Source organism: Theropithecus gelada, chromosome 3, assembly GCF_003255815.1.
Source record: "Theropithecus gelada isolate Dixy chromosome 3, Tgel_1.0, whole genome shotgun sequence".
In the NCBI taxonomy this organism is placed as follows: domain Eukaryota; kingdom Metazoa; phylum Chordata; class Mammalia; order Primates; family Cercopithecidae; genus Theropithecus; species Theropithecus gelada.
The window spans coordinates 48,097,987-48,125,944 of NC_037670.1; the positions used below are offsets into that span (position 1 = coordinate 48,097,987).

General features: G+C 37.0%; 1 protein-coding gene across 4 annotated transcripts in view; it reads left to right on the top strand.

The window, feature by feature from the left end:
- NRIP1 (nuclear receptor interacting protein 1) overlaps positions 1–22,285 on the top strand; it is a 104,299-nt gene extending 82,014 nt beyond the window's left edge. For all 4 annotated transcript variants that reach the window (XM_025380320.1, XM_025380319.1, XM_025380318.1 and 1 more), the window contains one exon: positions 14,982–22,285. In XM_025380320.1, the coding sequence (XP_025236105.1) occupies positions 15,312–18,779 (3,468 nt within the window). In that variant the 5' untranslated portion in view covers positions 14,982–15,311 and the 3' untranslated portion in view covers positions 18,780–22,285. The remainder of the gene's footprint in view (positions 1–14,981) is intronic.
- The last annotated feature ends 5,673 nt before the right edge of the window (positions 22,286–27,958 follow it).

Genomic DNA, 27,958 nt, shown 5'->3' on the forward strand with positions numbered 1-27,958 from the left:
ATCTTCTGGATAACTTGCTGAGCTTTTCTGTCAGCATATTTGCTGCTTCCCTTTGCACAGTTTTATTATTTTCTCCCTTAAATTGTATGAACCACCTCTGCCGCTTCCTCACCTCTCTCAGCTTTCATAGAATTGAAGAGAGTTAGGGCCTTGCTCTGGATGAGGCTTTGGTTTAAGGGAATGTTATAGCTGGTTTGATCTTAAATCCAGACCACAAAACCTTTCTGTATATCAGCAATAGGGCTGTTTTGTTTTCATTATCATTCATGTGTTCACTGGAGTGACATTTTTAATTTCCTACAATAATTGTTTTTTTGCATTTGCAATTTGGTTAACTGGTGCAAAAGGCTGAACTTCTGGCCCATCTTGGCTTTCAGCATGCCTTCCTCACTAAGCTTAAACATTTCTAGCTTTTGATTTAAAGTGCGAGACATGCAAAACACACAGAGGCCATTGTAGGGTTATTAATTGATCTCATTTCAATATTGTTGTGTCTCAGGCAATAAAAAGGACTGAGGAGAGGGAGAGAGATGGGAACAGCCAAGTCATGGAGCAGTCAGAACACACGTATTTATTAAGTATGCTGTCATATGGGCGTAGTTCATGGCACCCCACGACAATTATAATAGTAACACCAAAGATCACACATCACCATAACAGATACAATAATAATGAAAAAGCTTGAAATATTGGGAGAAATACCTAAATGAGACATAGAGCTACAAAGTGGGCACAAGCTGTTGGAAAAATGGTACCAATAGACTCCTCAACAGGATTGCCACAAATCCTTAGATTGTAAAAAAAAAAACAAACAAAAAAAACCCACAATAACTGCAAAGTACAATGAAGCAAAGCACAATAAAATGACGTGTGACCTTACAGTTTTGTAAGCAAGATGATTGAAAGATCTACTGAGTGCTGTGGAGTCACAGAGAGGAACAGCCACCCTCAGGCTGTGGAGTTCAGTGAAGGCTGCCTAAAGAGAGGATGAGTTGTCAGCTGAGACTTACGGAACGAAAGAGATGTCCTAGTTGTTTAGCTTGACTGTAAACAAATGGGGCTTATTACAGGATTCTCTATGCATTTTTAAGTCTGATGTATTTTTCCTCAAAAGATGAGGATGGTAAGGATGGTATGGGGGGAAGGGCACTAACAGAAGGTTCTTTGTTCTTCTTACCGCCCTGTTTTTCCCCTGCTGTCTTATTTACAACCTCTTGTTTAATGACAAGAATTTCTATAGAACAAATTATATATTTTATATAAATGCGATAATTGAAAGCAAGTTAAAGACCAAAACACAAAGCAAAATATAAACATTAATTCTTATGTAAAGATTTAAGTAATTTAGGAGTTGAATGAACTAGGACTGGGTACTGTGGCTCCTGCCTGTAATCTCAGCACTTTGGGAGGCCAAGGCAGGAGGATCTCTTGAGCCCAGGAGCTTGAGACCACCCTGGGCAACATGGTAAAACCCCGTCCCTACAAAAATCAAAAATTAGTCAGGCATGGTGGTGTGTGCCTGTGGTCCCAGCTGCTCAGGATGCTGAGGTAGGAGGATCACTTGATCCTGGGGAGGTGGAGGTTGCAGTGAGCTGAGATTGCACCGCTGCACTCCAACCGGGGTGACAGAGCAAGACTCTGTCTCAAAAAAAAAAAAAAAAAAAGAGTCAAATGAACAACTAAATAGTGAAGAGAACAATATAGTATATATGTGCCCTTCCACACATCATCATTCTATCTCAAGACAAAAAACAACAGAAAAATGATGAGAGATTTTCATTAAAGATTTTAGTTTTCATTGTTCAGATGATTTAATTTTAGTAAATGATGCTAATAGTAGGAAGTAAGTAGTTGTTTTTAATGATCTTTATTGTTAAGAGAAAAGTTGTTCTGAAATATTTTTGGTCCAACAGTTGAAATCAGAAAAGCCCCGACCCATGGTCCCTAGACCGCTAATCTGCCTCTGTCTCCTCAGCACACCGGAGTCGTCCTCTAAAGCCTCCTGACTCTTCCCCGACCTGGGTTTATATCTGACTACGAGCGGCAGGTGCCATGCCAAGGAGCATGTGTCACTGTCCCTGCTGCACAGACTGAACGTGCCCTAAACCTGGACAACAGCAGAACTGAGTCTCAGATTAGCATTTACTGGCTGTTGTTCCTGAGATTGCTACTTCAAACACTTGGTTGTATGGATAGAAGAGATCAGGGAAAAGCACGCACCGCAGTTTCTTCAATAAAAGTAAAACCATTTAAAGTGAGTAGCCTGCTGCTGGTGTGCTGGTAGCTTCATTTTCCGAGTTGACAGGCATACGTGAATGATACCTGTGAGAATTTCAAGACATAGAAGTTCTCCAGGTACATTGTGCGTGTAGTATTTTTGGTTTTGATTCCTTCATCCTGTAGGATGAGACCTAGTCAGGTTTATTGACTCCTCTTTACAGGTATCGCCTCCATGTCTGGGCGTTCATGGATTGTGTCTGTAGTGATATTTCTCTTCCACAGCTTGACTGGAAACTTCAGTCTAGATATCTTTGTGTTTTGGGCCTGTAATGACCACAGTGATGCCATATATGTCATTTCAATAGTATTTAATTTGATCATTTGACATAATTTTTCTTTTTTACTTTGTTTTTGAAAAACTAGCAATCTGTCTAGGATAGTAAATTTTGGGTTATTTTCATTCAAAGGTATTTAACTCATCAAAAATATGAAAAAACACTAATTGAGAACATTTACATATACATATGTCGTAAGTAATTTGCAAATTGTATAAAGCTACAGCAGGTGGTACTTGATTTAACAAGGAAAGCTTTTGTAGTGTAAATTTACCCCAACAGCTTTATGCATCCTTCAAAATGATTTCTTGACCAGCATGCTTCAGTAAGAACACTGATCGCATAACTCTTGGTTTCATAAATGTAACTTAAAATAAATTTAACATCTTGTTTAAACAGCCAAAATAAAAGGCATGATTTTGTTAAGATAATAACATATTTATTTATTTTATTTATTTTCATTTTATTTCATTTTAATTTGAGACGGACTCTTGCTCTGTCACCCAACTGGAGTGTAATTGTGCGATCTTGGCTCACTGCAAGCTCCGCCTCCCAGGTTCAAGAGATTCTCGTGCCTCAGCCTCCCAAGTAGCTGGGATTACAGGCGCATGCCACTGTGTCCAGCTAATTTTTGTGTTTTTAGTAGAGACAGGATTTCACTATGTTTGCCAGGCTGGCCTCGAACTCCTGACCGCGGGTGATCCTCCCACCTCGGCCTCCCAGAGTGCTGGGATTACAGGTTGAGCCACCACATCTGGCCTGCACTAATATATTTAATAATATATTCCTTTAAGAATCACTTTTTTGTCACTATTGATAACTAAAGTTTCTTTTGATCCCTGTGATTTGAAAATTGTTGTGGAACACTATGGATACGTTATAAAACTTCTCCTGTTGAAGCAGTGACTTAGAAGTTAAATCTGTGTTTTTGGGAACAAGTGACCCAAGACGTTGCAGAACATACTACTGATTTCAGTTTCAGATGGGTCAAAAGCTTGGAATTGTGAGAGAGCATTATCCATTCAGGGAACTGCAAGTTAAGTTAATTTTAAAATTTTAAAATCAGTTATAACAAGCAAACAAATAAAAATGCAAGCATATATATACATGCATACAAGCACATAAAAATTCACAGTTCTGGGCCGGGTGGAGTGGCTCACACCTGTAATCCCAGCACTTTGGGAGGCCAAGGTGGGTGAATCACGAGGTCAGGAGTTCAAGACAAGCCCGGCCAAGATGGTGAAACCCTGTCTCTACTAAAAAAATTCACAATTCTGTAACACACGTACTGATTTCTTCTCTTATTCTTGATCCAATACAATATATTTAACAGAACATACTTTATAATAAGAAGTGCATGAAGATCTTGACTTCAAAGATGGGGAACATTTTTAAAACAGAGTGTACCCTGTGAGTAAGCGCAGTGTGTCTAAATGTACTAAAAACCCTAGGAGCTTTGATCAAAAGCCAGCTGGTTACATCAGTTCTGTTGGTAATCTTTCTTGCTGATCTGTGACCTTGACCTTGTGCTTGTGTCTGTATGTCAAATCTATTTTAGGGATGGGGAAGCCATAGTTGAGTTTAATAGGATTGATGCTTCCATCTCAAAGGATATCCCTGTATATATACTATAAACACTCAAGCAATTCCAGAAGAAGAAAGATCCATTTTCCATTACATTTCTTATTTTGATAGAGATTGGAAAATATTATGCTCTTGAAAACTGATAGAAAGCACCAGTTACTCCAAAGAGCGATTGAGAAAAGTGAGGAGAAGCAAACACTCTGTTAATTTTGTATTTACACTCTTTTCTTATACTTATGTGCTGCCAAAGTAATTTGTTAATGATTATTTTGTGTTCATTAAGAGAAACTATTGTTTCTTTGATAACAGTAGAAGGTAGTGAATAGACATTAGTACTAATCATAAATAGGTATGTACTGTCTGTCATATAATAATTTTCTGGAGCTTTAAAAATTGTAGGTAAAATTAACTTTATCTAACGATTTTCCAGTTTCAGTATTTTCAAGACAGACTGCAGCACAGCATCCAGAAATGTATTGCATTTTTGAAATAGAAATTTTTTGGCAGTTTAGCTCTTTCTCTAGCTCCTTTGTCTAGATCTTTGATTTTTAACTTAAAATCTCCAACTTTTTCATCTTAACTTAATTTTGTTTAAAAATTAAATGTTTTTCAGAATAACTGTAGAGGCAATGTAAAATGAATAGCAAATTTATTGAATCCGATTTGTATACCTAGGCCTTCTGAGGAGAATTCAGAACGATGAAGCCCTTCTTTATTTTGCTGTATCAATTATGGGGTATGTGTCTGTGTCATCAAAGATCCTAAATCTTTGTGATTATCCTGCATTTTATGCAGTATATAGCCGTTATGAGATAAGCAAAAGTTCCAGTTTGAATATGAGCTCATATTTGGCTTTTAAATAAACATCTGTTTGCAATTCTGTGACCCTACAGAAGAAAGCTATGAACATAGATAACTTGGGGCATTGGGTGGGTTGGGTGTACGGCTATTTCAAAACCATTTCCTTCCCCCAGAATTTATTAAAGAGACAATAAAACATATTGGTCAGGGCTATTTCCACAACTTTATAACAGCATATCATCTTTCTCGTTAAAGTGCTTGTTATTTTCATCAGCTATAATTTGACGAATTACTTGGAATCATAGGAATAAAATGTGAGATTTAGGGAGGTCCTCGGATACATGTGTCCTTGCATTGAATGCTTGAGTTAGTCAAGCAGGAGTGTCTCCTAATGAGTCTTTTTTAGTTGAGAATGTGAATGACACTCTTTTGCTCCTATGGAAGCAGCTGACCAGCGAGTTAAAGCCGATGGACCTAGAAGTTAGCAAATTTGGCCTTGGGCCAAAACATGAAGTCCTTCAGGTTGCAGTGGAGAGCAGCCTGGGCAGCTGTTTTCCTTGCCAGTGTCTCTGGCTTCCATGCCACCTGTCTCTGAGGAGTATCTGCACCTAAAATGGGAACCCCCGGGAGAGAGTAAGAAACTCCTCAGTTCTCATTTCAGATGTTGAGGCCGTCAGTTGAGCAAAGTGTATTTAGATAATTATTTTTGGCACCTGTTAAACTGTACGACCACACAGCTACCTTTTCATAAAGATAATACTTCAAAGAAAGTTATCATCTTGGAATTCAACTTCCCTTAAAAGACATATATTAATTTTGATTCAAGTTTTTCAAGTAATTAGAAATATATTTTAAGAAATGAAACTTCAGGCATATTCTTTTGTTGTCTTATTATTCCTTGCTGTGAAATGTCAACACTTGAATGTTTCCTGTATTCCCTTTTAAATGTTTTCTTCCAACGACTTTTTAGCTTTTAGTTTATAAGAGAGGATTCACTGTTGTCTTCTTAAATGAAATTTCAGGAGCCATGCCGAAAATGTTACTTTTCCTTTCTTTTTATATGAAATTAAGTGTTGGGTTTTACGTATTTTAACTTTTCATTGGTCCTTGATTTGGAAAGCTGCTTTCATCCCTTCGGATGAAATGTTTGCAGTTACAGCCCGTTGGTAAATTGCTTTTGGCATATTGTTTCTCATTCAGCTCTTAAAACTTCCTTTCAAAGCCCCGCTTTGGAGAACAACAAAAGTTCTCTGAATACCTGGATCTGTATTTTTTTTAAATAAAAGGGGCAATACTTAGGACTTTGGAATCTTCTTAGTATGTACTTAGATATTTTTCTTCTAATATTTAATGAAACATATTAATGTTTTTCTTACCATTTGTATAAAAAATACCCCTGAAATTATCCACAGTGGAATATAGATAATATTATTGTCCATTAGGAGTTATTCTTGAATGACATAATTAAGTAGCCCTTTGATTACTTATGCATTTTGAGGAACCAGGCAAAGCCAAGTGTCCTAATTGTCAAAGCTGCATGTTAGAAATCCCTTTAAATTCAGTACTCAAATAGGTATTACTTGATATTGCAGAACAAACTGGGGGAGATCTCATGGAAACAATTGAAAGTCATGAGGTAGTCCTTAGATATACTTTAAATGGCATACCAAGTGAGCTTATAGATGTTTAATCATTTAAATGTGTTTTTGATGGAGTATTTAATTGCAAGGAAGATACTGAATCCTTAAAAACAGCTGGAGAAAGACCGTTGTCATTATTTCTCTATTCTCAACCAAAAATAGTCCTACATGTAAGAATTCTGCTAGATGCATTCTTCATTTATCTAAGTAAAATCTTATCACTTGGATTTCATCATTTTAACGTGTTTAGAATTTCAACAAAGTTTCCCTAATAGAAAATGTAAAACATATTGCAATGAAAATAGTTTAACTATTTTAGAGTCAATATAGCACCCATTTGTGAACTGTTAGTATGCACATTATTTACTACTGCCTTTTATTTAAAAAGCTCTAAAAAAATTACCTGTCAACTTAGTTCTGTACTTTTCAGCTACTTATAAAAAAGTAAATGTAGCTCTTTTTAAAGTATATTGTGTAATTCAAGCATTTTATTAGATATTTCATTAAACTAGTCTGTGTTGAAACTTTCCTCAAATTAATCTATGCATATGGTCAAGATTCCATGGAATTTTTTCTTAGTTTAGTTTGATTTTATTACTTTTAAAATAATTTTCACCATAATAATTTTTTCCACCACATGATGTAGACCAGTAAAATTTTAACTTTATAAACTTTAAAGGATTTTTATGCTTAGAAACAATTTTAAATTAATAAAAGGAAGATTCTGTTTATAATTTTAACATTGTTAAGTAGTTGGACATGAATTTTATTGTTGTAAAAGACTACATTAACCTTTGGTATACTATCAGGGTTCTTTGAACTCAATTTTAGTTTTCAAATGCTTTTTTAAAAAATGTATTTGTAACTGGTAGGAAGGACGATATCATATATTTTTAAGTTTTAGTGAATGTGTCCTTAATGACTCAAGCGTAGTATCTTGCTATTACCATACGTGTCCATTGGAACCTTTTAGAAGCCAAAAGTACATATGGATCTTAGTGATCTTATTTTTTCTGTATCTTTAAGTATTCTGGCATTTTACCATTTTGGCAATTAATTCATTTTTTATTCCCAACTGTCCTTTAAAAAAAGAAAAAAATGCTAAAATAATAAAAAGTAAAAATAATGAAAGTGCCTAGAAGGATGATGCAATGCTAAAACAAGTCATCACTGTTATACCATCATTCTATCCTCTTCCCCCTCCCCTCTCCCTCCCTCCCCCCTCCCCCTCCCTCCCCCCTCCCCATCCCCATCTCCCTCTCTCCCTCCCTCCTTCCTTTCTTTCTTTCTCTCTCTCTCTTTCTTTCTTTCTCTTTCTTGTTGATTTTTTTTTTATTTTTTATTTTTTTAAGAAGCAGTGTCTTGTTCTGTCATGCAGGCTAGAGTGCGGTGTACAGTAACTCAGTCATAGCTCACTGTAGCCTCAAACTCCTGGGCTCAAGTGATCCTCCCCCTTCAGCCTTCCAAAGTGCTAAAATTACAGGCTAGCCACTATACTCAGCCCCATCTTCAGTTTTCTTAGAGCCCATTATGCTACATTATCTTTCAAGAATGTAAAAAATAAAAAATAAAAAATCTGGAGACACTATCTTTCCCTTTTAAGGTTTTATTAAAAATTGATGATTCAGTATTTTTCTGTCTATAATGTCAAAGAGAAGAAAGTTGACATACGAAGATATTTCACTTAGATAAACCAGAAGATGAATGGAACAAAACTGATGGTAATACTTTACACGTGAATCATTATGGTGCTATTGATTATATAAGCAATTCCACTGACTGTTGTCTTTAGCTACATCCTAGATGAATGTTTCCTTCCTTCCGTCCATCCGTCCTTCCTGTTCTTTCTTTCCACAGGGTCTCACTCTGTCACCTAGGCTAAAGTGCACTGGTGCTATCATGGCTTACTGCAGCCTCGACTTCCCCAGACTCAGGTGATCCTCCCACCTCAGCCTCCCAAGCAGCTGAAATTACAGTTTCATAATATCACACTTAGCTATTTTTTTTTTAATGTTTTTGTAAAGATGGAGTCTCGCCATGTTGTCCAGGCTGGTCTCGAACTCCTAGGCTTAAGCATTCATCCTGCCTCAGCCTCTGAAAGTGCTGAAATTACAGGCATGAGCCGCTGCGCCTAGCCCCTAGGTGAATTTTCTCAAACACAGGGATCAATGAGTAACAGTATAGTTCAAAAAAATAGTTCTCAGGACAAAAAGTAAGTATAGTATTTTCATCCAGTTAGTTATTCATTTGGAAAGATTTCATTGCTCACTATTCTCAACACTCTGTTTTGTGACAAAAACTTCAATGGCTCTGTTTTCCTCAAAGGGTGTGTGATAGTATTCTTTCATCTTTTATGATTTTTGAAACACTCAAATTTATTTGAAACTGTTCATAAGTGGACAAATACTTAAGACAGGTGTTTGATAAAGGAGATTGTAAAGAAAGAGATGATATAGAAATGAAGTAATTCATTGGATCGATCATTGTAATTGCTGTTACTCTAAAAATGAAATATGTTGGGCAATTACGAAGCAGAAATTTCTGTCATCTTTTCAACATCATTATGAGCTATTAAAGTTATCAAAAGTAACACCTTTTGAATTCTTCAAGTACAAAAAGAAGACCCAAGAGTCCTTTTAAACACATACTTGAAATCTGGAATCAATATTTGTAAATATTTCCAGGTTCGTCCGTGACAGTTGATGAGCTGTCAGTTTCAAAGCATCTTGCCTTTTTCAGGTGTATATTCCTTCAAAACCAGGAAAACAGGGAATGAAGAATTGAGTTACAGTGTACGTTTAAATTCTTATAAAAAAAAAATCTAATGAAGTTGTTTTATGTCATTTCTTTATTCTTATTGTGTAAATTATTCATGAATTAACTTAAATATTAATAAAATATCTGTTGGACCCAGATGATAAATGATGATGACTTTTTCTTGGTATACTGAGGGTTAAAATGAATTCACTAAAATTGTAAAAGAACCAGCTGTGGTGGTTCACACCTGTAATCCCAACACTTTGAGAGGCCAAGGCAGGAGGATCACTTGAGGCTAAGACTTCCAGATGAGCCTTGGCAACATAGTGAAACCCCCATCTCCACCGGGGGGAAAAATAATCAACTCTGCATGGTGGCACACACCTGTAGTCCCAGCTGCTTGGGAGACTGAGGTAGGAGAATCACTTGAGTCCAGGAGGCTGCGGCTGCAGTGAGCTGTAATCTCACCACCGCACTCCAGCCTGGGCAATAGAGCAAGACCTTGTCTCAAAAAAAAATTATGTGAGCTGATTTTCACTTAAGATGATAATACTGAAATCAAAATTTAGCACTTCTTGGTATCCTAAATGTTGTACTAAATTTTTTGTTAAAATTAACCATTTTTTCCCCAAAATTTTATGGAACCACTCTATAAAAATGACAGCCAAGTTGAAACAAACATCACTCAGTTAGCTTTTATTTTATTATTATATAGGTTTTCCTTTTTTGTCATTGTATATATGCATTTTTAGTGTTCATAAAAGAAATCTTTCTTCACCTTGCCTGTCATATCTACTAACCTAATGTTTAAAGACAGGCTAGTAATATAATCTACTTAGTTTCTAAACTAAGTTTTTCCTCCTGAAACCTCATGAGAGTTGCAGAATTTATGATGCCTTTATTTGTTCTTAGTATTTTTTCCCATTTTTTTCTTTTTCTGTCCCTTTAGTATTTTTAATTCCTTTGGTTCTTCTCATCCACCATAAGCCAAATTCTAGAAAAGTTCTGTTTTCTTTACTTAGAAGTTATTTAACAAGTATATACCATACAAGGCAAGTCTCCCTTACTGTGATGAAAATGTTTAATATCTTTAAATAGACACATGCACAAGTGCTAATGAAATTACCATCGAAATTAGGAAAATGACAAACCAGTGGATTCAATATTTTATAAACTATTCCAGTTTCAGAAATATACATTAATTGCAATTCTCTGAAGCAGGGGTTCCCAACCCCCAGGCCAAGCCTGTTAGGAACTGGGCCACACAGCAGGCGGCCAGCAGGCCAGCAAGCATTACCGCCTGAGCTCCGCCTCCTGTCACATCGGTGGCAGCATTAGGTTCTCATAGAGGTGCGAACCCCGTTGTGAACTGCACATGCGAGGGATCTGGATTGCCCACCGTTGATGAGAATCTAATGCCTGATGATCTCAGGTGGAACAGTTTCATCTCGAAACCACCTCCACCCCACTAGTTCATGGAAAAATTATCTTCCACGAAACCAGTCCCTGGTGCCAAAAAGGTTGGGGGCCACTGCTTTAAGGAAACCTAATTATTAAATGTGTGTTGACATTTAGGTATTTGTAACTAAATATACTCAAGTATATACCTGGCAACACTCTTAAGTTATGTTTATATAAAACCAGGCAAGAGAACTATGTGTTGGAATTTCATGAATAATGTGATTGTCTTCCACTAAAAGAAAATGAGTTAAGCTAATATTGAATAACTTCAAATAACATTTTAACCTTAAAACCTCCATTTATTAGGTAGTGGTCATATTTTACCTTATACCCTAAATCCATAGGTCCCAACAAGCTGTACTATTTCCAAGTATCGTGCCTCATTTTCTTTTTTTCCTATATTTCTCAATTACATTCTATACTATAGAAGGAAAAGGCAAGACTTGGGAAAGGTGAGAAGGATTGTTAGTGATTTCTCCTTCTCTAGTTGTTTAAGAGATAGAAAAGGAAGATATCTAAAAAAATTTGGCTCACTCTGGTCCCTGAAGAGCTTTCAATAGAAGGAGTGAAGTGCATTCAGGCCTTAAGGGTATAAGAATTCCTGCTTTCCTAGGATAGGCACTTTATTTTCTGCTAGAACAAGTGGTAGATGTTGCTGCTGTGTCACCTGAGGCAGCCTCTCCAAGTGACCACAGTCTTTGATTTGCAGGTTTATCTCATTTGAAAAACAGGTCTCCATGAGAAAATCCTTTTTCTCCACTGCTTCATGTAATTGGTACGTTTTATAGGATTTTTTTTTTCAAAGAAATTGATGAAAAATAACCACCTTGACGTAGAATATTTTGGAAGCAATTATTCATCTTCCCTTTAAATCTATTCTAAATGTGTTACTGGTCCACTTTTCTAGAAGAAGGTGTGATGGCTTAGTGCATACACATAGTGACTTTTATCCATACTATGGTAACCACATGTTCTAAACTAAAAATGTTCATTTTATAATTTTCATTTAAAACTCTTAAAACAATCTTTAGAAGATTTTTCAAATCACATTCAATTTTTTAATTTTTTTGTGCTTGGTGATACAACAGTCATGTGAAAATGTGAAAAGAAATAGCATGGGGAGAAGAGATTTTTATTATTAGGGATATTCTAGAAACCTAAAGGTGGACGTTCACCTTGCCTGGTTCTCTAGATGCTATCTATCACATCTCTTTTTAAAACTGAACATAATTCACCAATCCTAAGACAGATCAGATCTCGAAGCAGATTGGGAGTTCAGTAAGAATGTGTTGTATTGATCTAAATTAAATAAACAATTGAATATTTAGGATGACCTTTGCCTCGTCATTCCTTTAAGTGATGAGCTACAGTATGTGGTTTCAAATTTGTGGCTTGAATTATTTTAGTATCTCATCTATATATTTTTTGAGAGTGAGAGAAATGTGTGTGTTTGAATGTCAAAATCTTTCCTTCCTACTGGGAATTTGGTCATTGAATAACTTCATGTATCCCAAGATTCAGTTATCTGTTGACTGTGTTGCACTGTACTAATTATGATTAGCACAGTACTCAGACCCAAGGAGCTTAATAAAATTATTTGTGTATGTCATTTTTGTTCTTGAAGTTAAAAATTTTCATATTTAAGAAATGATTATTTTCAACCTGAGAAAGCTGATTGCCAAAAAAGGATTATTAAGAGATGATTATTACTAATATCTGTCATCTACCTTCTCTGTGAAGATAGGAAATAAATGGTAGAGAGGTAAATAAATGGTAAAATACAGTGTTAGAGCTCCTTTGCAAAGAAACTATGGTAATTCTTTTTTAAATCAACTTCCAAATCTGCTTTGTAAACTCAGAAATGTGTAAATTCAGTCTTTTTAAAGCAATGAATAATACTTTGCAAATTATATTATACACAGTAAAAAGTAGAATAGCAATAACAGGAGTAATATGAACTCAAAGGTGCTCCTTACTTCATTCTTATTCTTAAATAAAGTATATTTTATGGCTATTTACAAACCAGTTTTCAAATGGCTGATATGATTTTGACTTTCTTGACTCTACCCAAGAACAGAAAGGTTGGTAGTGGTATGGAGAGAAATACAGTAGATTTGCATATCCCATTAAATGGTTGTTAAATGTCTTAACTAGCTGAGAAATAATTGTATATTAGCAGTTGTTATTTTTGTTTTTTGTTTGTTTGTTTTGAGATGGAGTATCATTCTGTCACCCAGGCTGGAGTGCAGTGGCGCAATCTCGGCTCACTGCAACATCTACCTACCAGGTTCAAGCAATTTTCCTGCCCCAGCTTCCTGAGTAGCTGGGACTACAGGCGCATGCCACCATACCCAGCTAATTTTTGTATTTTTCCAGAGACGGGGTTTCACCACATTGGTCAGGCTGGTCTCAAACTCCTGACCTCAGGCAATCCACCCGCCTCGGCCTCCTGAATTGCTGGGATTACAGGTATGAGCCACTGTACCCGGCCTTACTAAGTTTTTGAAGAGAATTAGAAAACTGTTTCCTCAACTCCAAGATGTTATCGTTGTAAAATGTGTCCTTACGTTTTATACCACTAAGAAAGAAAAATAAGCCTCCAGTTAAGCAACATGCCATCAATTGTAAGATATATACCAATGGGGAAAAAAAAAGTGCTGTTTAGCTGGGATACCTCCCTACTCCCTGAAAAGCAAGTCAGGGTTTTATTAGGAAAGGAAAACGGGAGAATGGATATTTGGTGGCAGTTGTCATCACCATTTCATCTCTATATCATTATTAACCTCTTAAAATATCCATCTTAAGTATATTATGGCAAAGCTTTTTAAAATGGTGGCACTGGAATCTCAAGAAGGTCTCTTCTCATCCTACTCCTTACACAAATTGAAATTAATTGTTGCTGCCTCCTTTCTATATCTTTTTCTTTGGCTATCATTTCATATCCTTTTAATCAATACATTCAACAATTTGATACAATCAGATAATTCTTTCCTAAAGTTTGATTTAGAGTTAAGCATTGTACTCAAAAAGCTACAGGGTAATCTTTCAATTAAAATTTATCTTTTCAGTTCCATAGGGACCAAGGTATTTGTTGATAGCTTCAGGTCTAATAACTTGAACAAAATGTTCTGGCATCTTGAAAAACAAAATTCTTGGAATTTATTCTAGCTTCTCTTCCAAAGGTGTACTGGCCCCATTCCTTAGGTCAATATTGACACTTATCTATCAAGTTTGCAGAAATGCAATGAGTTCTTGCTTCTTCTGTTGTGTATGTGTTAGTGATAGGAAATCGTTTGGTATCTTCTTAGATAATAAATACCATTGGAATGTTTTCAAACTGTGACTAAAATGTCTTTGGCATTTTCCATTGTACTTCTTAATATGTTTATGCCTTCCCTGTCCTCTGTATCTGTAAGGAATGGACCTGACATTAAGACTTCTCCATAGAGCACATGAGGAAGGATTTACTAACAAACTACATGAAACCCTTGATAGCCCCAAACAAGCATCTAAAGAATCACTCTCCTCCATATGACTGTATTTTAATGTTTATGAATATGACTAAGATGGTCACACTTTGAACAGACTCACAAAATAATCTTCAACTTGTTAGTGGTTTCATTTTTTTGAAAACAGAAATTCTAAAAATTACTTATGGAATGTCTGGTGTTTGGGGGATGATGTCAGAAATGAATCTGTTCTGTTGGCCTCAGCCCCACATCAGACTCATCAGAGTCTGCATCTCTTTTCCTTTTTCTGCACATCTACTTTTGTTTCTTCCTAAGTGCCCGGTAATGTAAGGAAGCAGGTTCTAGTTCCCCTATAGAGCTATAAAGCTATACAGGACACTTAACATTCACATTACTTTGCAGAAAGGTGCTTATGAAAATTCAGAGACTTGGCGGGCTTTGGAAGATGGTTATATAACATTAAAGTATGTTCTCTTCTCTAATGATTTGATCATTTTAACAGTATGGATTAACCCACAGGATTTCCAGTAGACATTTTCAATGGAATAGGAATGGCAGTAAAACAAATTACTAACGTGACTGTAGTCCATATATATGTCTATTATTTATATGTAATATACATATACACTTAGAAATGCTATATTATTTTGCTTGTAGGTATAACATGATTCTAGTTCTGCCTCCTTAACTATTCTTATTTTTATTTTTTTTAGAACACTGATATTTGCATTCAATGGGGAACAAACGATGAAGAAGGAAAAGGAATATATTCACTAAGGATTCTATCTGCGTACTGCTACAGACCTGTGTTTTAAGGAATTCTCCTCCTTCTTGCATAGAAGTTGATCAGCTCTGTGGTCAGACTCATTTATCTTGTCATTGCCAGAAGAAATCCTGGACAGAATGTAACAGTACGTCTCTCTCTGATTGCTATGGAAGGTGAAAAACTGATACTCACTTATTAAAGTTACGTCTCACTCACCACAGAAAACCATTCTTTAAAGTGAATAGAAACCAAGCCCTTGTGAACACTTCTATTGAACATGACTCATGGAGAAGAGCTTGGCTCTGATGTGCACCAGGATTCTATTGTTTTAACTTACCTAGAAGGATTACTAATGCATCAGGCAGCAGGGGGATCAGGTACTGCCGTCGACAAAAAGTCTGCTGGGAATAATGAAGAGGATCAGAACTTTAACATTTCTGGCAGTGCATTTCCCACCTGTCAAAGTAATGGTCCAGTTCTCAATACACATACATATCAGGGATCTGGCATGCTGCACCTCAAAAAAGCCAGACTGTTGCAGTCTTCTGAGGACTGGAATGCAGCAAAGCGGAAGAGGCTGTCTGATTCTATCGTAAATTTAAACGTAAAGAAGGAAGCTTTGCTAGCTGGCATGGTTGACAGTGTGCCTAAAGGCAAACAGGATAGCACATTACTGGCCTCTTTGCTTCAGTCATTCAGCTCTAGGCTGCAGACTGTTGCTCTGTCACAACAAATTAGGCAGAGCCTCAAGGAGCAAGGATATGCCCTCAGTCACGATTCTTTAAAAGTGGAGAAGGATTTAAGGTGCTATGGTGTTGCATCAAGTCACTTAAAAACTTTGTTGAAGAAAAGTAAAGTTAAAGATCAAAAGCCTGATACAAATCTTCCTGATGTGACTAAAAACCTCATCAGAGATAGGTTTGCAGAATCTCCTCATCACGTTGGACAAAGTGGAACAAAGGTCATGAGTGAACCGTTGTCATGTGCTGCAAGATTACAGGCTGTTGCAAGCATGGTAGAAAAAAGGGCTAGTCCTGCCACCTCACCGAAACCTAGTGTTGCTTGTAGCCAGTTAGCATTACTTCTGTCAAGCGAAGCCCATTTGCAGCAGTATTCTCGAGAACATGCTTTAAAAACACAAAATGCAAATCAAGCAGCAAGTGAAAGACTTGCTGCTATGGCCAGATTGCAAGAAAATGGCCAGAAGGATGTTGGCAGTTTCCAGCTCTCAAAAGCCATGTCAAGCCATCTTAATGGTCAGGCTAGAACATCATCAAGCAAACTGATGGCTAGCAAAAGTAGTGCTACAACATTTCAAAATCCAATGGGTATCATTCCTTCTTCCCCTAAAAATGCAGGTTATAAGAACTCACTGGAAAGAAACAATATCAAACAAGCTGCTAACAATAGTTTGCTTTTACATCTTCTTAAAAGCCAGACTATACCTAAGCCAATGAATGGACACAGTCACAGTGAGAGAGGAAGCATTTTTGAGGAAAGTAGTACACCTACAACTATTGATGAATATTCAGATAACAATCCTAGTTTTACAGATGACAGCAGTGGTGATGAAAGTTCTTACTCCAACTGTGTTCCCATAGACTTGTCTTGCAAACACCGAACTGAAAAATCAGAATCTGACCAACCTGTTTCCCTGGATAACTTTACTCAATCCTTGCTAAACACTTGGGATCCAAAAGTCCCAGACGTAGATATCAAAGAAGATCAAGATACCTCAAAGAATTCTAAGCTAAACTCACACCAGAAAGTAACACTTCTTCAATTGCTACTTGGCCATAAGAATGAAGAAAATGTAGAAAAAAACACCAGCCCTCAGGGAGTACACAATGATGTGACCAAGTTCAGTACACAAAATTATGCAAGGACTTCTGTGATAGAAAGCCCCAGTACAAATCGGACTACGCCAGTGAGCACTCCACCATTACTTACGTCAGCCAAAGCAGAGTCTCCCATCAATCTCTCTCAACACTCTCTGGTCATCAAATGGAATTCCCCACCGTATGCCTGCAGTACTCAGTCTGAAAAGACTGCATCTAACCACTCAGTGGACCTTACAAAAAGCAAAGACACGCCAGGAGAGAAACCAGCCCAAAACGAAGGTGCACAAAACTCTGCAACTTTCAGTGCCAGTAAGCTGTTACAAAATTTAGCACAATGTGGACTGCAGTCTTCCATGTCAGTGGAAGAGCAGAGACCCAGCAAACAGCTATTAACTGTAAACACAGATAAACCGATAGGTGTGATTGATAGATTAAATAGCCCTTTGCTCTCAAATAAAACGAATGCAGCTGAAGAAAGTCAAGCATTTAGTAGTCAACCAACAGGTCCTGAACCGGGGCTTTCCGGTTCTGAAATAGAAAATCTGCTTGAAAGACGTACCGTCCTCCAGTTGCTCCTGGGAAACCCCAACAAAGGCAAAAATGAAAAGAAAGAGAAAACTCCCTTAAGAGATGAAAGTACTCAGGAACACTCAGAGAGAGCTTTAAGTGAACAAATATTGATGGTGAAAATAAAATCTGAGCCTTGTGATGACTTACAAATTCCTAATACAAATGTGCACTTGAGCCATGATGCCAAGAGTGCTCCATTCTTGGGTATGGCTCCTGCTGTGCAGAGAAGCGCACCTGCCTTACCAGTGTCCGAAGACTTTAAATCGGAGCCTGTTTCACCTCAGGATTTTTCTTTCTCAAAGAATGGTCTCTTAAGTCGATTGCTAAGACAAAATCCAGATAGTTACCTGGCAGATGATTCAGACAAGAGTCACAGAAGTAATGAAATGGCACTTCTAGAATCAAAGAATCCGTGCATGGTCCCTAAGAAAAGGAAGCTTTATACTGAGCCATTAGAAAATCCATTTAAAAAGATGAAAAACAACGTGGTCGATGCTGCAAACAATCACAGTGCCCCAGAAATACTGTATGGGTCCTTGCTTAACCAGGAAGAGCTGAAATTTAGCAGAAATGATCTTGAGTTTAAATATCCTGCTGGTCATGGCTCAGCCAGCGAAAGTGAACACAGGAGTTGGGCCAGAGAGAGCAAAAGCTTCAATGTTCTGAAACAGCTGCTTCTCTCAGAAAACTGTGTGCGAGATTTGTCCCCGCACAGAAGTAACTCTGTTGCTGACAGTAAAAAGAAAGGACACAAAAATAATGTGACCAACAGCAAACCTGAATTTAGCATTTCTCCTTTAAATGGACTGATGTACAGTCCCACTCAGCCCAGCAGTTGCATGGATAACAGGACATTTTCATACCCAGGAGTAGTAAAAACTCCTGTGAGTCCTACTTTCCCTGAGCACTTGGGCTGTGCAGGGTCTAGACCAGAATCTGGGCTTTTGAATGGGTGTTCCATGCCCAGTGAGAAAGGACCCATTAAGTGGGTCATCACTGATGTGGAGAAGAATGAGTACGAAAAAGACTCTCCAAGACTGACCAAAACCAACCCAATACTATATTATATGCTGCAGAAAGGAGGCAATTCTGTTACCAGTCGAGAAACACAAGACAAGGACATTTGGAGGGAGCCTTCATCTGCTGAAAGTGTCTCACAGGTCACAATCAAAGAAGAGTTACTTCCTACTGCAGAAACGAGAGCTTCTTTCTTTAATTTAAGAAGCCCTTACAATAGCCATATGGGAAATAATGCTTCTCGCCCACACAGTGCAAACGGAGAAGTTTATGGACTTCTGGGAAACGTGCTAACAATAAAAAAAGAATCAGAATAAAATGTACCTGCCATCCAGTTTGGGATCTTTTTAAAACATAATGAGTATGAACTTGAGATCTGTATAAATAAGAGCATGATTTGAGAAAAGCATGGTATAATTGAAACTTTTTTCATTTTGAAAAGTATTGGTTACTGGTGATGTTTAAATATGCATACTAATTTTTGCTTAACATTAGATGTCATGAGGAAACTACTGAACTAGCAATTGGTTGTTTAACACTTCTGTATGCATCAGATAACAACCGTGAGTAGCCTATGAATGAAATTCTTTTATAAACATAAATAATAGGCATAAATTAAAATGTAAAACTCCATTCATAGTGGATTAATGCATTTTGCTGCCTTTATTAGGGTACTTTTATTTTGCTCTTCAGAAGTCAGCCTACATAACACATTTTTTAAAGTCCAAACTGTTAAACAACTCTTTAAAGGATAATTATCCAATTAAGAAAAAACCTAGTGCTGATTCACAGCTTATTATCCAATTCAAAAATAAATTAGAAAAATATATGCTTACATTTTTTCACTTTTGCTAAAAAAGAAAAAAAAAGTGTGTATTTTTAACTCTTGGAAGAGGTTTTGTGGTTCCCAGTGTGTCTGTCCCACGCTGATCCTTTTCAATATAGATTTCTTTAAACCTTGTACTACTTAGTAAAAATTGATTACAATTGAGGGAAGTTTGATAGATCCTTTAAAAAAAAGGCAGATTTCCATTTTTTGTATTTTAACTACTTTACTAAATTAATACTCCTCCTTTTACAGAATTAGAAAAGTTAACATTTATCTTTAGGTGGTTTCCTGAAAAGTTGAATATTTAAGAAATTGTTTTTAACAGAAGCAAAATGGCTTTTCTTTGGACCGTTTTCACCATCTCTTATAAAAGCTAATTCTCACCATTCCTGTGGTACCTGCGAGTCTTATGACCAGGATTCCTTAAAGCTGAACTGTGACCACTTGCGTTAGAACCATCTCCATCTGGAGCACTTGTTTTAAATGCAGATTCATAGGCAGCATCTCAGATCTACAGAACAAGAATCTCTGCTAAGTGGACCTGGAATCTTCCATCTGCATCTTAACACGTTCCCTAGGTGTTTCTTGTGTTTGAGAACCATGGCTTATGACTTTCCTCAGAACATGAGACTGTAAAACAAAACAAAACAAAACAAAAAAACTATTTGATGCCTCTATTTTCCCCAATACAGTCACACATCAGCTCAAAATTTGCAATATTGTAGTTCATATATTACCGTTATGTCTTTGGAAATCGGGTTCAGAACACTTTTTATGACAAAAAAAATTGGGTAGAGGGGATAACTTTCATATCTGGCTCAACATCTCAGGAAAATCTGTGATTATTTATGTGTTCTAATGAGTAACATCTACTTAGTTAGCCTTAGGGATGGAAAAACAGGGCCACTTACCAAACTCAGGTGATTCCAGGATGGTTTGGAAACTTCTCCCGAATACATCCTTAACCTTTATTAAAACCATTGTCCTAAGAACAATGCCAACAAAGGCTACAACATTTAGTTTAAACCCAAGAAAGGCACTAAATTCAGATTGGCTAAATAAAAAGTACAACGGGCACATATACATGACAGAATTGTACACAATCACTCCATTGGATCTTTTATTTTAAAATAGTGATGAAAAATAAATGTTGATACAGTCTTAGAAGAACTTAATATATTCTTGAAGCCACATGGGGTTTCAATTGTGAAACAGGTCTGTTTTTATGTTCAGTTTGTACAATCCACAATTCATTCACCAGACATTTTGTTTTTAATTGTGAACCTGGTTAGCAAATGACCTATCAAAAATTATTCTATGATCACTACTAGTTAGAAGGATATTGATTTAAAGTTGTTCTTCTTGAAGTGGTTTCTAAGATTTTTATCTTAAAAATAGGTGTGATTTCCTAATATGATCTAAAACCCTAAATGGTTATTTTTCCTCAGAATGATTTGTAAATAGCTACTGGAAATATTATACAGTAATAGGAGTGGGTATTATGCAACATATGGAGAAGTGAAGGCATAGGCTTATTCTGACATAAAATTCCACTGGCCAGTTGAATATATTCTACTCCATGTCCATACTATGACAATCTTATTGTCAACACTATATAAATAAGCTTTTAAACAAGTCGTTTTGCTTGATTGTTGTGAAAGATTTGGAGCCTTAGAGGTATGTCAGAAAAAATATGTTGGTATTCTCCCTTGGGTAGGGGGAAATGGCCTTTTTACAAGAGAGTGAAATTTAGGTCAGGGAAAAGACTGTCAAGGGCCAGCATTGCTTTTTTTTTTTTTTTTTTTTTCTTATGGGTTTTGTTTTGCTTTTTGGTTGGTTGGTTGTTTTCGTTGTTGTTAACAAAGGAATGAGAATATGTAATACTTAAACATGACCACAAAGAATGCTGTTCTGATTTACTAGAGAATGTCCCCAATTTGAATTTAGGGTGATTTTAAAGAACAGTGAGAAAGGGTATACATCCACAGATTCACTTTGTTTATGCATATATAGATACAAGGATGCACATACACACATTTTCAAGGACTATTTTAGATATCTAGACAATTTCTTCTAATAAAGTCATTTGTGAAAGGGTACTACAGCTCTCATTGACATCAGTAAGGTAGCATTCATTACCTGTTTATTCTCTGCTGCATCTTACAGAAGAGTAAACTGGTGAGAGTATATATTTTATATATATATATATAAAATATGTATATATATATATTGACTTGTTACATGAAGATGTTAAAATCGGTTTTTAAAGGTGATGTAAATAGTGATTTCCTTAATGAAAAATACATATTTTGTATTGTTCTAATGCAACAGAAAAGCCTTTTAATCTCTTTGGTTCCTGTATATTCCATGTATAAGTGTAAATATAATCAGACAGGTTTAAAAGTTGTGCATGTATGTATACAGTTGCAAGTCTGGACAAATGTATAGAATAAACCTTTTATTTAAGTTGTGATTACCTGCTGCATGAAAAGTGCATGGGGGACCCTGTGCATCTGTGCATTTGGCAAAATGTCTTAACAAATCAGATCAGATGTTCATCCCAACATGACAGTATTCCATTTCTGGACATGACGTCTGTGGTTTAAGCTTTGTGAAAGAATGTGCTTTGAATCCAAGGGTCTTAAACAGTTTTTTTAATCGTCAACCACTTTTAAACATAAAGAATTCACACAACTACTTTCATGAATTTTTTAATCCCATTGCAAACATTATTCCAAGAGTATCCCGGTATTAGCAGTACCGGAATACAGGCACATTAATCCATTCATAGTAAGAATTCTGGTGTTTACACAACCAAGTTTGATGCGATCTGCTCAGTAATATAATTTGTCATTTTTATTAGAAATTTAATTTCTTCATATGATGTCATGAAACTGTACATACTGCAGTGTGAATTTTTTTGTTTTGTTTTTTAATCTTTTAGTGTTTACTTCCTGCAGTGAATTTGAATAAATGAGAAAAAAATGCATTGTCTCCAGTTTGAAATGACTGTTATTTTGTGGACTTTCTCTGGTTTTTAGGTTTTCCATAAACGTAGAACAGATTGCTATGAATATAACAGTGATCTTCAAGGATGTTTTGCCCTTCTCAGAAAAATAAAGGGGACAAAAAAGAAGGTGGCTAGCAAGTTAGTGCACTAGAAACAGGGTAATTAAGGCAGAACTCAAAGTGACAATCAGCCTATACGCTCCCTGCCATGATTCAGTGTGTAACTAGTTGATCACTGTAAATTTTTAAACTAGAAAATAGTTTGCACAGTATTCAAAATTAATGTTGACTGTGTATATACATACACACTTCATTTTAGGATAAGACTTTATCAGAAGGCTTTTATACAGTTTTCAATGGGTGTGGTTTATTTTAAATAAAAGCAAAAGTTTAATAATTTTCCAGAAATTTATGTATGTACACGTATATACATGTTTAAATAAATGCTATATGTGTATAGGTAATAAGTAATTGATAAGCAACATACATATGTAATAAGTATTAGAGACCAGTGGATTCCAAAGGAAAAAAAAAAAAAAAAACTTCGGTAAACTTACAGCTTAGGAATTTTTATTTTTACAAATAATGATAATTTATGAGAAAGACATTTTCCCAAAGAGGAGTTCTGTTTCCTGGGACCCAGATAGGTCTATTATAATCCATGCAGCTTCTCTCTTAATAAGTTTATAAATGTCTAAAAACGTTCAAGTAAAAATACTTCCTGCTGTTGTACATCATTAACATGTTGAAAAAATTGCATCTTGCTATTTGTATAGATGCTGATACCAGAATGAGAGATGCACAACCATGTCTTTTATTTATATGGCAAAAAAACTCTGACAAGTGCCTCAGTGACCCAGGAGGGATTTTTATGAAGAGAAGCACCAGTTAGCTATTCCTATTCTTGATTATAAAATAGTGCCCGTGACTTCAATATGGAGGGTCTTTAAAACTCAATTCAGATTAAAATCACTCATACTATGCAAGGTTCTATTTCAAGCTTGTTAGTGTGGAAAATCATCAACAAAAGTAATTTTGAAATTTATTTTCCTGCCACTGGTCTCACTAAACTATGACCTGTTTGGCTGTAGGAAATAGGTTTTAAATGTTCATTATTAAGCATACTGGTAATTGTTTTGTTTATTCCATAAAACTTGTATCTAGTACCACCTCACCTTATAAGGGTTGGTAGAGGAAGCTATGGCGTCATTTAGCATCATTTAATACTCCAATTCTCTGTAAGTGGTTGGTACAACAATATTTACAACATTTTTCAGATTCCATCTTCATAAATACTGACTCTCACTCTAAAAACCAAAATTTATGTACTTGAGTTGGAGGCAGAAGAGTAGGAAATAAAGTCCCATAAATTCCAGTCCTTTGGAGGTGCTGTTGCACTTTTGATGCCCTCTTACGAGTGTCTAAAAGTAAGCATATAAAGCTTTTAATCAGTAAACCAAATTTTGAAACAGTATACCTTTGCAGTCAGAAGAAAATTTTTGAGACATTCAAAAGTCTTCGTACAGCCTTCATGTTGACACAAAGTCCTAGACAACCTTCTGCTTTCCCTCTGTTGTCTTTACCAAACTTCACTGGTATGTGTTCCAAACCTTAAGAAAAGCTGCAATCCTTTTAAAATACTCATTTTCCTCGCTTTAGCTGATAAACATTCACCTCTGAGATCACATCTGGAGAAGAAAATGACCCAACATTTTATAGTTGTCATAGCCCGCATTTTTGGAAAGCTACGTGAACTATGCCACACAACAGCCGCAGTGCAGTACAGTGCGTTGTCTGAGATTGTATTTTCCCTTAGCTAATTGATAAAATAATTCAAGGATAGAACCATGGGGTAATTTTCTTATAATTGGAAAAGTGCAATTTTCTCTAAAGGCCGAAGGGTTGCCTCTGGCAAACAATTAATAGCTAATCTTTCCACAAGCAAGCTTCAAGTCCTTAAAAGACTTTTAGCACCGGGTTGGATGTACCAGCTAGCCTCGTTACATTTTACATCGTACGTAGCCCTTTTGCCTCTCTGCCCGTGTCTTCTGAGTTTTGTTATGTTCTTGTTTGATTCACAGTGGCGTCTTTGAATATATAGAAATGCTTAGGTAAAACTTGAGAGAATACTGGGAGAGATCCCGTGTCTCTCCCCTTCATGAGTTTGTAGTCACTTGCAAAAACCAAACTTGTAATACAAACCTTAACCACTTCCCCAACTTCTAAATCATGGCTTTCTCCTTTCAATTACCTTACTTTTGGGGGAAAAATATCCATTAAAAAGGCACTTAGAGTGCTGATACCCTAATGTGGATAAAAGTAAGGGCTCAATCCAGTCTGTGGGAGAGACTGAAGTACTGGAATAATACCATTGGGTTCAATACCGTAACACACACTGATCAATAAGCTTTAGATCTCTGGTGAAGGCCTTTCTCTCCCTTTTCCCTGATTGCTTTCCTATGACAAATAAATACTTTTTCTCATAAGACCATGCCTTTGGGTTTGCTGCCTACTTCCATTACATTTCCAACCCCACTTCAACATAGAAAGTGTTTCTTTAAAGCTGCGGTGGCCTTTCCCTGTGTGCATAAAAATCTGGGCTTTTATCCATAGAGCTCTTTGCTCTTTTCCTGCTTTTCTAAGGGCAGTTGGCAATATGGGGGGGGGGGGGGGCGGAAACAACTTCTTCCATTCCGCACCCCCAACAACATCGACAGAGATTTTTATCTCCTAAGTGAAGTCAAAAATGGAGACTTACACATGGCTAAACTCTGGGGACTTACACATGACCAGAGGGTAGATGAATTTAGAGCTTGGTGGGGTAAAGCATGACTACCCGCTCTTACACTTTCACCTCCAGAATAAAATCTATCTCACTTTACATAGTTCTGTGCTAATAAAGATAATCATGATAATCTTTCCAAAGTGAGCAGCAGGGATGGCATTTTAGATCCCTTTGGAATTGCTTGCATCCCAGAGAATTTTGTGGCCTTAATACTAAAGCCAGGCCTACCTGCCAAAGAATAGACAGCCCTCTGAAGGGGAGATTTCCTGCTTGTAGTTCACTCTGGAAAGGCCTGTTCTGGGGAGACTGAGATGCTTAAGGGTGAAGGTCTGGCCCACTTTGACTATTACGGATGATACATACCAGGAGGGTAGCAATCAAAGATTACTCAGAAAACAGGCAGGCCTGGGTCAGAAGCAGCAACTCCTGCTACTTGCATTTCTGGCCTGGGCAAGCCATTGACCCATTTTTTCTCTTTGGTTTTCACAACCCAGTGTCTCCTAGTTCTCTTCTTAATGCTAATTTCATCTGGTCTCATAACAGATTCGTTTTCCCATAACTGCCCATATTCTGCCTTACAGCTGTCTCTTCCTTCATTGCATCTTCAGCAGAAACAGCCATCCCTATGTCTTCAAACACCTCACACGTTATTCCAAGTTCCTTCTAATTATCTAGTTGTCTTCTGTTTCTTACCACTCATGGATATCCAGCTTGTCAACCTATTAGCTAAACTTCAACATGCCCCAATCTTGAATTCAGTATACAGCCATTCTCCCCAATTTGTTCTTCTATCCCTTTGTTGGAAAGTTGCCTATTTCTAAAAATGTTGGTCCTCAGCAGACTCTTCTTATGGTAGCCACTTTTTGAAGACTTTCCTAATCTGTAGCTTACAACCCATATCTTTTACCTTAACCCAGAGTGTTATCGTACCTCACCTCGGTTATTGCTCTAGCATCTACTTGGCCTGCCTGCCTCCCCTTCCCAACTGTAATAGCCACTATTGCTAGAGCAATCATTCTAAAATACAAATCTGTTAAATCTGCCTAAAATCCTCTGAATTCTTTATATTGCTCATGAAATTGCACACTCATGCGACTTTAGGGGCCTGGGGGAGTAGTAAAGAATGTAAGGCTTCTGGTGGAATACTGTAGGAAGGGGTGCATCTACTTTAAATGGAGGAGGTAAAGCTATTCTAATTCAAATATTTTTAAAATGAGCAAAATCCATGTGTTAGCCAAACAAAAGTGATATGACTACTGATGTCCAGTGTGGGTCCATGGGATTAATTCTGTATCCTCCAGGTTCCTTTGACTTCTGGCTCTGCCTGCATTTTCACCTTTTCAACTCGTTCTCCTACCCTCTAACACCATTCTGTGCATCATCACCAATCATTCCATATTCAAACATTCCCAAATAAGAACTCACTATTTCCTGAGTGCTCCTGCTTTCTTGGCATCAGTGCCTTCAGTCACGTAACATTCTCTGCCTAAAATACTTCCTTCCTTTGCTCATTCTGAACCTGGTAAACTCCTATTCATCTTTCAAACTTAACACATTTACTTCCTCAAAGAAGCCCTCCCTCCCTAATTCACTATTGTATGACAGAGTGTGTTTCTCAGCCCTTTGCAATACCAAATGCTTATTGCACTTGTTACAATGGTTAACATCATACTTTGTAACTGTGTATTCCTTCTGAAGACAATAAAGTGTATCTTCTTAATCTGACATTCAGCGAGTACCTAGTGCATATCTTTTTTGTTTTTTGTTTTGTTTTGTTTTGTTTTGAGATAGAGTCTTGCTCTGTCCCCAGGCTGGAGTGCAGTGGTGCGATCTCAGCTCACTGCAACCTCTGCCTCCTGGCTTCAAGCACTTCTCCTGCCTCAGCCCCTCCAGTAGCTGGGATTACAGGCCTGCGCCACCGTGCCGGGCTCTGACCTCAAGTGGTCTGCCCATCTTGGCCTCCCAAAGTGCTAGAATTACAGGCATGAGCCACCTGGTTCATATCTTGATACATAGCAGTTACTCAACAAATGTATGCCGAATGAGGGAGTGAATGAAAGGTGATCTCAAACAAAAAAATGAAAGGCTCCCCTCCCTGTCTGGAAGGAAACTAAGTAATGTATAACGTAGGGGTGCAACCACGTCCCTGAGGCAAGTCCCAGCCTCCCTAGTCACCTCTAGCCTAGGGCTCATGATCTATCTGGGCCAGGTCAGACATTCTCCCTTCTGCCTTCTCAAATCTCCTGCAGAAATATGATCTCTACTGGGAAAGTCGTGATAAGAGAAACTGGTTCTTGAAACGAGAATGGGAACTTTGCAGATTTTGCCAGTAAAACCCTAATTATCTGCTGAACCATACCTTCCTCAAACAATAGCAAGAGTATCTCAGAAGCTTTGCTTTTAGCAGGGAAGCTGAAGATAGTACTGTGGTAAGCCCGGGATCAGAATTCATGCTCTGTCCTGAAAATCAGCCAATGAATATATCATGTTTCATAGGATTGCATTCTCCTGAACTATCCAGAATCAATCATAGCAGACCATATACTCTCCTGCCGAGTATGGTTCAACTAATTCCTTGATGATAAGACCCTCACCAGCATAGAAGCTGGAATTAGCATTAAGCTATTTCAGATCCCCAAGGAAATCTGGGTCTGTGGGGGTATGGAAATGCAAGAAACCGGTGTCACTTGTGAACTTGGCACGTAGCATGAGTGTTCCTTTATTAGAGGGCTTTGAGGGTGGCAACTTATCTATGAAGACCAAACCACCAGGTTTTTGGTGATTCAGTAGGTGCTTAATAAAGGTCTATTAAATTGATGTGAAAGCAAAAGCTTATCTCTTGTGTATCTACTTTGTATCACTATTTCCTGAGT